General features: G+C 42.3%; 1 protein-coding gene across 1 annotated transcript in view; it reads left to right on the top strand.

Annotated features, from left to right (window-relative positions):
• The first annotated feature begins 2839 nt into the window (after positions 1-2839).
• LOC102849586 (zinc finger protein 18-like) overlaps positions 2840-11833 on the top strand; it is a 25782-nt gene continuing 16788 nt past the window's right edge. The window contains exons 1-5 of the mRNA XM_006900514.1: positions 2840-3226; positions 3836-4025; positions 4495-4586; positions 7313-7403; positions 8349-8460. Coding sequence (XP_006900576.1) covers positions 2840-3226; positions 3836-4025; positions 4495-4586; positions 7313-7403; positions 8349-8460 — 872 coding nt within the window. The remainder of the gene's footprint in view (positions 3227-3835; positions 4026-4494; positions 4587-7312; positions 7404-8348; positions 8461-11833) is intronic.

Raw genomic sequence — 11833 nt, 5'->3', positions numbered from 1 at the left:
TATAGCAACTCGAGGTTTGAATTTCTTCTTCAGTTCCTTGAGCTTAAGATATGCTGAGCGAGTTCGGCCCTTTTGATTTTCCGACTCAGTGTTGATGAGTCTTCTTCTAATTGTGATGACACATTCCTCCTCATAAAGTCTAGACTCCCGAATCATCTGTTCTGCATATCAATTGAAAAGACCTTAGAGAAAGACATCATGCTTGAAAAGTTGAAGGGTCAGTTTACTCTTGACAGGATGGGTTGAGAAGATGGCTGTAACAATGGGGTCAAGCATTTTGAAGATATTGAGGATGTCAGAGGACATGGGCAGAATCACATCTTTTGGTTATAGGGTCCCTAGATGCCTTTGAGCTGTGGTGCTGGAGAAGAGTATTGAGAATACCATGGACTGCTAGGAAAACAAACGGATTCATCCAGGAAAGGGTTAAACCGGGCGGCTCCCTGGAGGCAAGGATTCTGAGGCTCCCTCTAACATACTTTGGACATGTTGCAAGGAGAGACCCGTCCTTGGAGAGGGACATCATGCTTGGGAGGGTGGAGGGACAGTGCAGGAGGGGAAGACCCTCTATGAGGTGGATTGATTCAGTGACCGGGGTAATCGGGATGGGTGTGTCAGAGACAGTGCGTTTGGCACAGGATAGAGCGGAGTTTAGTATCAAGTTGACTTGAGGGGAAACAACAACCCACGACTGAACTCACAGGGTGGTGACGTAAGGTGGCTCTGGCAGCCAATCTGGGCCTTGCCCTTTTTCCGGCTCCGCCCCCCAAGGCCGCGATCTAAGCACGCAGCTGCGCCCGGGAGTGCTCCGCGGCCGCGGTGGAGGTGAGTGTTCCGGTTTTGCACTGATCCTGGAATTGAGGCTTCCGCTGGCGCTTCTCCTTCTGAGCCCGCTGGGTCCGCGTGCGGGTGGTGGGCCTGGCTGTTCGGGATTGGTGCTCCCGCTGTCGCTTCTCTGAGTACGCTGTGTCCGCGGCACAGCGGTGGATAAGGCCCCTGGGGATCAGGGCTCCTGCCTTAGCCTCTCCTCTGAGCCCCCTGGGTCCGCGGTTTGAAGGTGGTAAAGCCCCTCGGGATCGGGCCTCCCGCCATCCCCTCTCCTCTTAACCCGCTGAGTCCGCAGAACTGTGGTGGTCAGGTGCTCTGGCACAGGATCGCACAGGGTTCAGATCTGTTGATCGTATGGTCGCTATGAGTCCTGCTGGATTTGGGGGCACCTAAAAACAACCACATTTATTTAAAGTTGTGTATCTCTCTAAGAGCTCTGATGGCCTTGTGGTTTGAAGCTGCAGTGCGATCACAGAGATAAGAGGATCGAATCCTCCAACTGCTCTGGGAAAAAAGGATGTGGAATATCCCCTGTGATTTACTTCCTCCGAAAACCTGCTAGAGAGTCAGCTGTGGGCTGGTTCTGACTCCACAGCACAAAACAGCAGTCACCCTAAACTAAGCTTTAGTTGTATCTTACAAATGTTTATGTTTTTTAGTTTTCCTTTTACTAAAGTGTTAATAATTTCTATATATTACAATATGGAATTATAATTGCATTACAGTCAGAGAAAACATGCTATATGATCCCATGATTTGGTAATTAATAAGCGTTTGATCTGCCTTGTTGAATGTCTTAAGTGACTGTGTTTTCTATAGTTACTGGGCTAAGTGAGTAGAAGTGGTCTTGGTCTTCCTAAAATTGTGCTTTTTAGGTTAGGTTTTTCATATCATAATTATTTTATTCCTTTTCAGACCTACTTGTTAACTGAGAGAAGAGTTGTACAATTTCCAGATAATTATCCTTAAAACATCATCAAAAGGTATATAATTTTAATTTTATTCTTTTGTATTTATCTTCTCTATTATGGTTGGAGACTTAAAAATTTTGCCAAAATGATCCATAAAATACTAGTTAGTTTAAAACAATAGGTATGCTTTTACTTTAGGTAGCCAATATTTGTTCCAAATACCCTTTGAGCTAAAGGTTAAAACAGGTTGACAGGTTTATCATCATTTCCCAGAGAGACCACATTCCAACATGTTACTAAAAGGAAGTCACTTGGGAATTTCATTTCACCTTTTGAAAAGGAGTGTTTCATTCTCTTCAACTTTGTGTTTATTCTAGAAGCATCATGGGGATTTACTTGTAGGGCACTGGTGTACTTGTCTAGCTTTACTTTTCAGTCTCCAAATGGACAGATGTAATACTGAAGGTTTAGATGCAGAAGTTGTATTTATCTGGAAGCCGGTAGTGAAAATCCTTCATGAGGTAAAAGGCACTCTTGTGCTTGGTGTGCACATTTGAAAACCAACCAACAAGGTTATAAAGTGGACATGGTGTTGATGCTAAAGTAGATAGTGTGTTGATGGTTTGATCTGTGGCAACAAGCATACATTGCTTCCAGATAAAGGATACATTTTTTGAGCCCCTGGTTGTGTGAACATTTAAAGTCCTCTGCTGTTGACTTAGAGGTGAGAAGTTGAATGTACCACATATTGTCTTGAGAGAAAGACCCAGTGATTACCTCTGAGTAACCAGCCCACTGTGCACAGGACTGTGGAGCACAACTCCACTTTGAGGAACATGGTCCACGTGAGTTGGAGCCGTCTCAACACTATCTTTCATTTTTTCATCCATTGGCAGTTTCAGAGATTGATGGCTGAGTCCAAGGCTTCTCAGCAGGGTATGTGAGTTTGTTTCTAAAACCATGTTGTTCTCTGTGCATCACTGTAACTTCTTCCTTCCCCAGCGTCCCTGCAGGAGGCTGTGTGAAGACCTGGTTCTCCCCAGAGCATCCTTCCATGCAGAAGGACTTTGCTGACGTGAAATACCTTGACAATCCCAGTGATGCCATTGGAGCTGGAACAGGCCCTGGTCCAGGTGCCACCACTGGCAAAGGCAGCGGACCCCCTACTCCCTGGAGTAGCTGCTGCCCCTTCAGGGGAATTTTCCAGCCCTGAAGCTGCCCGGCAGCTTTTCAGACACTTTCAGTACCAAGTGCTGTCCGGGCCCCATGAGACCCTGAGGCAACTTCAGAAGCTCTGTTTCCAGTGGCTGCAGCCAGAGGTTCACAGCAAAGAGCAGATCCTGGAGCTCCTCATGTTGGAGCAGTTCCTGACCATCCTGCCTGGAGAGATCCAGATGTGGGTGCGCGCACAGCGTCCTGCCAGTGGAGAAGAGGCTGTGATGCTAGTAGAGAGCTTGAAGGGCGACCCACAGAGACTGTGGCAGTGGGTAAGCAGAGGGTACTGGGAACTAGGGTACTGTTGGGGTTTCCTCCTGCCTCATCTACGCTGCTGTGTGACTCTCAGTGTCCTGGATGACTACTAACCTTAGGTTGATACTTTGAACCCACCAAGTGACACCATTAGAAGAAAGATCTTGTCATCAACTTTCCATGAAGATTATTGCTAAGAAAACCTTAAAGAGTTTCTCTGTTTATGGTGTTGCAGTGAGTTGAAATTAACCCTTGCACAGCTGGTTTTTTTTCTTTACCCTGTGTATTAGTGACTTTCCATACTCTAGCTGTTATGAATTGAAGGTATAATCTGGGGTTCCATTCTAACTTAACACTCCAGTGTTTAGATTTTGTTAGGTTTTCGTTGGTACGGATTGTTTAGTTGAAACCCCGTATTAAAGGCCTGTCTTGAAGGTCTTGCAGGCTTGGCCAGTATGTCCATCAATGACTGGAAATACCTGCTGACTGTGAAAAAGAAGGTGACTGTCTTTTCCTTGTTACCTATTCCTAAGGACTGTCCTATAATCTTTTGTAGAAGATTTGCTTCATGTTTTCAACAATCCCAACACAGCATCCTACAGTAACTAGTAACATATGATCTTTAGATCAGCAGCCAGGTTCTAGGACAGGAAAGCTTACCTGAGAAGGTGGAATCTGCAAGCTGCCAAGTGAGGGAGGCAGAGGCCTGTCCTGAAGTGGTGCATCAGGAGCTGGGACTTCAGAATTCAGCTTCAGGGCCTGAAGAGCAGCTGAGCCACATCATCAAAGAGGAAGCTGACACTGAGCCAGAATTAGGTAAGGCTACTTTTTATTCATGGTATTGTTGGGGGCTTCTTGGAGAAAAATTAGGTTCCTGCCTGTCTTAGTTGAAAGTATGTTCAGATTGCCATGTCTCGCGCAATTTTGGGAACAAGGTCGATGTTCACAAGTCACTCTGATTAGGGAGATTCCGTGTCTCCATTTTCAACAATTTTATACTGCCTTAGATCATTTGGATTTTGTTTTTTTGTGTTTTTTTTTTTTTTTTGATCATTTGGATTTTGGAATTGAACAAGGAGGGGAGAGAATATGTGGGTGAGGGTCTTTGTGATATTTGACAGATTTGGATTTGGCTGGTGATGCAAGTATAAATCTTGAAATTGTGAAGAGAAGTATCAGTTCTAATTTGCCACTGTTCTCTTGTTTTTTTTTTAAAATTAATATACTGTGAGGAGTAACTGAGAAGGACATCTAGATTCCTAAAACTTCCTACTTCTCATTTCAGTGGTGGCTTCTTCCCAGTTTCTTGGCCATCTGGAGGAAAGGCTTATCAGTGACCAGGACTCAGGATGCTCACTTCTTAATGCATCATCTCAGGTTAGCTGGCTTTCTTTGCTTTTCATGTCTCTGAACCAGTTTTGAGCATTCACAAGTTATTGTTGTTGTTGTTGTTATGTGCTGTCCAGATACCTGTTACTCATAGGGGCCTTGTGTACAATAGCCTTGAACCCTGCACTGTACTGTGCCAACCTCACTGACTCCAACAAACCTAATCTCATTGCCCCAGTTACCATGTCTGTCTGTCTAATCCAGGGTCTTCCTATCTTGTGCTCTCTGGCCACCCTTCCAATCATGTCCTTCTCCAAGAACTGATCCTTCCAGGCCATGTGCCCAAAGTATGTGAGAGGGAGCTTCAAAAATCCTTTTTTCCAAGGAGAAAGTTTGTTTCACTCTCTCTGAGACAGACCTATTTGTTCTGGCAGTCTGTGATATGTTATGTATACTTCTTCAGTACCACAACTCCAAAGGCATCAGTTCTTCTGTCATCCTAGTCATTGTCCTGCTCTCTGATGCACAGCAAATAATTGTGAAAATGAAGGCCTGGATTGGGTGTCCCTTAGTCTTTAGACTGCCATTATTGTTCTTTAGCGCTTCAGAGAGTTCCCTGACAGCAGGCCTTTCCATTGCAATTTGTCCTTTGATTTCTTGACTGCTGATTAGGAAGACTGAAAGGAGTGAATTTTCAGAAGTTCAGTGGAAAAGAGGGTTTCACTAGGATAACAGAAACAATAAGCATGAAGAAAAACTTGAATTTGAATATTTCTGTCAGATCTTCTTAAGGGAGAATGTTTTTTCTAAATTGCCATTTAGAATCAGGAAATCTGGGTCTTGAACAAAGGTGAAAAAGACTTGTGATGAAACAAATCTTATCTCAAACCCACAACTTGCTTGTAAGATTAGAGTTTTTAAGAGATTTGGAAAATTTTTTGGTATCTATCTATCTATCATCTATCTATCTATTTTTAATTATTATTTTTGTGTGCATGTACCGTCAAATCAGATCTGACTGGTACAGGAGGAGATTGCCCCTCCTTCCCCGGCAGAGTATCTGGTGGATTCGAACCGTGCACCTCTGGGATTGTAGTTGCAGCTTCTTGTCACTAGGCCACCAGAGCTCCCCTTGGTCTTTATTTATTAACTCTTATTCCCCCACCCCCGCTCCCTCCTGATGCATAGAATTGCTATGAGATGTAATGGGTTCAACAGATAATAACAGTAACTTGATGAATACTTTGAATTAAACTTACAGTGTTTCATAAAGCAAATGATGCATCATGAGGGATCTATAAACCTGATTCCTCCCTTCACTCCATTCTTGATGAGAATTCTGGTGAGGACCAAGGCTTAGAAAAATTTAACAACTTGCTGAAGGTCAGAACCAAAAGGTAATGCTTTAGTGCTGGAGAACAGTGTTGAATATACCATGGACTTCCAGGAGAACAAATAAGTTCGTCCTGGAGAGGGTAAAGCCAGACAGATCCTTGGAGGCAAGGATTCCGAAGCTCTGTCTGACATATTTTGGCCATGTTGCAAGGCAGGATCAGTCCTTGGAGAGGGACGTCATGCTTAGGAGGGTGGAGAGACAGCACAGGAGAAGAAGACCCTTGATGAGATGAATTGATTTCATCACTGGGGTAGGTAATGGGGATAGGTATGTCGGAATCAATAAGATTGGCAAGGGATAGAGCAGGGGTTAGGGCTGTTGTACATAGGGTCGCTATGAGTCACAGGCGGCTTGATGACATAGAACAACAACAATTTCTGCCCAGTTCAAAACTCAAACTCATTGTTGTCAAGTTGAAACTGACTGATAGCTGACTCTCCAGCAGGTTTTTGGAAAATGTAAATCACATGAGATAAGACTCCCCATCTTTGTCCTGTGGAGCTGATTGTGGATTTGAACCACCTTAGAGGCACCCCCTCTGTCTTGGCAGCACAGTTCCCTACAGAGAAGGCACCAGAACTCACTCTACTTCTATTTATTTTTTGTTAGGAACTTTCTGGTTGGAACCCACTTATAGCTGACCCTTCAAGTAGGTTTTCAGTCAGTAAATCACAGGGGAAGAAATTGCCCGTCTTACACCTATAGAGCAACTAGTAGATTTGAACTGCTTGCCTTTGGGTTGGCAGTGTAATTCCTTACCCCTAATACCCCAGAGAACTTTCCTTGAGAGGATATGTGAGGCTGCCTTATTCATGACAACTCATCCATTGACTGAGTGTTACACCCTAAAATTCTTAAGAGATTACAGAGGTGTGTTACCCTTCTTCTGAATACACAAGTCTTGTCTCAGGATGAGGCTTAAACACAGTCAACTTAAATGTTAATGATTCCTTATTTTGCAAATTTGCACTGGCAACAAACTCATTTTTCATTTCTTTATACCTTGGAATTTCTAGATTTCATTTCAATATTGAGAATGTTTGACTGACTTACACTAAGTGATTTAGAAAGTAGTTAAAAAAAAAAAGGAGGTTGAAATACCTCTGGTATGTTTTACATTCAACAGGAAGTGCTTACCCTTAAAGTCATACAACTTGAAAATATACACATGGAAGTTACTCAGGACAAGAAATCCTGCAGTAGGGATTGTAGTTTTACTCTCAGCCTTTTCCTCCATTAATCTCTTTCCTTGAGTTTCTCAGATTTTCTGATTTTAGGCTCCTTTGGCACATTCATTCCTTCTCATATTTCCTATAGGTGGGATCAAGTACCTCTCTTTGGAGCCATGTTTAAGGTCATGACATTGTGTTTTTTCCAGGAGCGGTGGAGACAACTGGATTCTACTCAGAAGGAGCACTACTGGAACCTCATGCTGGAGAACTATGGGAAAATGGTCTCAGGAGGTGCGGGCATGGCTTAACCAGTGGAAGGAGGTGGAAGGCTTAGGAATTCTTTTTATTTATTTATTTATTTAGTTAGTTAGTTATTTTTCATTTCAATGAACATCTACAGAGATTTTGGAATTCCATTCATTCATTGTTGCACCCTTCTCCCCGCCCACCCCTCTCTCCCCCCCACCCGCCCTGATTGCTCCTCTCCTTGAAAAGCAAAAGAAAAACTCCCTCATTGGTACACAATCCCTCCCCCCGCACATCTGCAACCCTCATTCCATACTCTTACGATAAACATAATGCCCTAAAATATAATACTTTTATTAAACTATTCTCTCCCCCATAGACTTCAGGGCCGTAAACATAGGAATTCTTAGGCTATGTTTATATTCTTTTATAGACACAAGTTCACTCTGAAGTTCTCAGAATGGCAATCATTAGGGAAATCCTGGGAACTAGGGTGAGGGGAAGCTAGCAGAGGTATAGCAAGAAAGTCTTTGCATTTGATTCTTAGAGCTCTTTTGAGTGCACTGCATACAGTAGTTCTTTTATCTCCATGTCAAGCCTATGTCTTCCCATATTGAACATGTTGAAAGTGTCACATTGAGTTACCAGCTCTGTATCACATGCCGCCTAAGTGTTGAATCAGGATGGAACTCAGTGTAGCCAGCTTGAAGTCCATGCTCTTTTACGTTGGATCACACTGCCTCTCCCAAAGGAGGATGGGCTACAGTCATGACTCTAGCTCAGTGGTGGTCTGCAAATCCTTCTGTCCACTGTCTCAGACTCTGCTTTTCCTTATTTTTAGCATATTTCCTGGTATCTTGTGAGTTCTAGTCTGACAGACCCATATCCTTTTCAGATAAGTGTCCTTTAGTTAAGGAGAATCTTTGAAAGACACAGCATGCTCTTTCTATTGTCCCTGTTCACACAGGCTCACAAGCTGATTTCTCTCTGTGCCAGGCACTGCCAGTCCCAAACCTGACCCAGCTAATTCAGCAGAGTATGGAGAAAAGCTGGCAGGACTCTCTCTTCATGCTGCTGAGAAGATCCCAGCACCCGCCTGCTGTGGTGAGTCAGCTTCCATTGGTCCTGAGACATTTTTGACCTTTCTTATTAAGGCTGATTTGGTGCTTGACATGATTACTCTGGTTTCTACTCCTTTATTGTAACTAGCTATGGATGAGTCAGTTCAGTTGTAATATCGATGTTCATCACTGTTTCCTAGAGCTGTTCACACGTGTGTTTGACAGTTGAATAATAGGTTCACATACATCTTCTCTCTTTAGTCTTTTTTGTAAAATTGTTATGATTGCTTTTCTTCAGTGAGAATTAAGATTGATATAGATTGAGACAGATACACAAGTAAAATTCCTTTAAAAAATTATACAATGGAAGTCATTCTCCTTACTGGCGGGATTGTTCAAAGTAGCAAGATTATTCAAAGTAGCCTTTCCCTATTCAGGTTTGTCCTGGAGAGGGTAAAGCCAAATTGCTCTTAGGAGGCAAGGAATTTGAAGCTTCATCTGACATACTTAGGGAAAGTTGCAAGAAGGGACCAATCCTTGGAGAGGGACAGCAGCACAAGAGAGGATAACCCTAGATGAGATGGATTGACTCAGTGACTGGGGTAGTGGGGATTGGTGTGTCAGAGACAATGAGGATGGCTCGAGACGAGTTGGATTCAGAGCTGCAGTTGCTATGAGTCACCAGTGACTTGAAGACACATAACCACAACAACAGCAGCCCTCTCTGGATAGCATGTCTAACGTGTGAGTTGGAGTTTCACCATCCTTGCTTTTAAAGAGCACCCTGTTTGCACATCCTCAAAGACAGGAAGACACTTTTTTGGCAGTCTATAGGATAGATACTCAGTCCTCTTCACCAGCACAGCAATTCAAAGACATTGATTTTTCTTTGATCTTCTTTATTCGTTGTCTAACTTTTGGATGAATAGGAAATAAGTGAAAATTCTGTCACTTGAATAAAGGGCACCATAGTCATGAAAATTATATTCTTTAAAAAAACACAAAAATTATGTTCTTCTTTTTTAACACTTTGAAGAGGTCCTCGAGAGCAGATTTTTCTAATGCAACATGTCTTTTGATTTCTTGACTGATACTACCATGCATATTGATTGTGGACCTAAATAAAATTAAATCCTTGATAACTTCAATATTTTTACCATCTGTCATGATACTTCCTGTTGATTCAGTGGTGAAGATTGTTTGGATTTTTAAATTTGTTTGCATACCTTAATTTATTTATATTGTGTTTCATACATGTACATTGTTGTTTTTATTCACCTCTCCCTCCACTCACCAAATGTAGGACCTCATGATTTCTCCCCCACCCCACCCTCAGTTCCCCTTTCTCCTCTCTTTCCTGTTTTGTATATCCATACACATCTTACAGGTTATCCTTCTGTTTTTCCAGTAATGGTCTTATACACTATTTTTTCTTATGCTCCTGAATTAGTTTACTCAGCATAATGCTCTTTAGACTCTTACATGTTATGTAGTGTTTTTCAAAATCATTGCTTCTGAGTGCTACATAGTATTCTATCCTGTGGATACATCACAATTTTCAATCCAATTGTTTGTTGAGGTACAGTTAGCCTGCTCCATGTTCTTGCTATTGTGAATAATGTTATTATAAAGATCTGTGAAAAAGTCTCTGTTTCTGTCTATTTTCCTCGCGGTATATGCCTAGCAGTTGAATAGCTGGGTCATGAGGAATCTCTACATTCAACTTTTTGAGAAAACGCCAAACTGCTTTCCAGAGTGGTTGTGCCATTTTACAGTCTTGCCAGTAGTGTATGAGCGTTCCAATCTCTCCACATCATCTCCAACATTTAGTGCGTGCTGTCCTGTTAAAGTTTGCCACTGCAGTTGGGGTCAGATGTTATCTCATTGTGGTTTTGCTGTGCATCTCTCTTATTGCCAGTGATTTTGAGCCTTTCTTCGTGTGTCTGTTGGCCATGGGAATCTCTTCTCTCTGAAAGGACTTTTGCCCATTTTGTAATTGGTTTTTCCGTCTTTTTCTTGTGGAGACCTTGTAGTATTCTGTAAATGTTTTCTTATGAGACCCTTGTCTGAGATGTCATTGCCAAATGTTCTTTTCTTGTTAATAGATTCTCTTCATCCTTTTGGAATAAGTTTTGATGCACACAGGGACTAACTCTTTAGAAGGTCTCTTTCATTGATGTTATTATCTCCTGGTGGTCTGAATTTTCATTTTCTAGATGTTGTAATCCAGTCCATATTAAAGTTGTGATGTTGTGAGCCAATCCATATTAAATCCATATGTATCTTCTTCAATAAGTGCTTGAAATGTTTTTCACTTTCTGCAGATAAGTATGTCATCTGCACAGGGCATGTTGTTGAGGGGGTTTTCTCCAATCATGATACCACTTTCTAGTGTCACTTAAGCAGTAGCAGCAAGAAATACTTCATATAAATAAAATCTTTTCATGCTAGATAAGAAACCTGAACGTGTTCAGTTGTAGAATATCACACCCTTTTCCTTCTACACACTTTGTACATCAATAGTGTTCTGAACAACCCAACTGTTCGACCTGTGTATTGGCTACTAACTAGCGGGTGCTTCTTGGGGTCTCTACAGAGGTGGTGCTTGTTGTTGTTGTTAGGTACTCTTGAATCAAATACAACTCATAGCATTCCTATAAACAACAGATCTGAGTCCTGACCCTGTCCTTTACTGTTCATCTTTATTATTTCTGATACAACAGAGCCTTTTGCTGCAATCACTGCGCCAACACATCTTTTTTATTGAGGGTCTTCCTCATTTTCACTGACCCTCTATCTTGCATGATGTCCCTCTCCCAGGCATAGCCTTTCTTAACAACATGCCTAAAATATGTGAGTATCCAGAGCTACTTAATGATGAAGACTTGGTGGTCTACTTCAGAAATATCAGCAGTTTAAATTAGTAGAGCTAACTCTTCTCTCCTAGAGCATCTGTGGATCTGAATCAGCTCTATTATTATTAGCACTGGTACAGTCTTATATCATAAACTCATAGATGTACAATATTCATTTCTTTATATCATAAATCCTAGTTGTTGTTGTTATGAGCCATCGAGTCCTTTGCGACTCATAGCGACCCTTTGTACAACAGCCCTAAACCCTGCTCTATCCTGTGCTAATTGCATTGCCTCTGACACACCCATAGAGGGCCTTCCCCTCCTGCACTGTCCCTCCACTCTGCCAAGCATGATGTCCCTCTCCAAGGACCTGTCTCTCCTTAAAACATGTCCAAAGTATGTCAGACGAAGTCCCAGAATCCTTGCCTCCAAGGAGTAGCCTGATTTAACCCTCTCTAGGATGAATCTGTTTGTTTTCTTGGTAGTCCAGGGTACATTCAATACTCTTCTCCAGCACCACAGCTCAAAGGCATCAATTCTCCTTCTATCCTCCCTAGTCATT

The sequence above is a fragment of the Elephantulus edwardii genome, unplaced genomic scaffold, assembly GCF_000299155.1.
Source record: "Elephantulus edwardii isolate Elephantulus edwardi_28Jun2011 unplaced genomic scaffold, EleEdw1.0 scaffold00286, whole genome shotgun sequence".
In the NCBI taxonomy this organism is placed as follows: domain Eukaryota; kingdom Metazoa; phylum Chordata; class Mammalia; order Macroscelidea; family Macroscelididae; genus Elephantulus; species Elephantulus edwardii.
The sequence above is the reverse complement of the archived record's forward strand: the minus strand, read 5'-3'. Positions and strand labels throughout refer to the sequence as shown.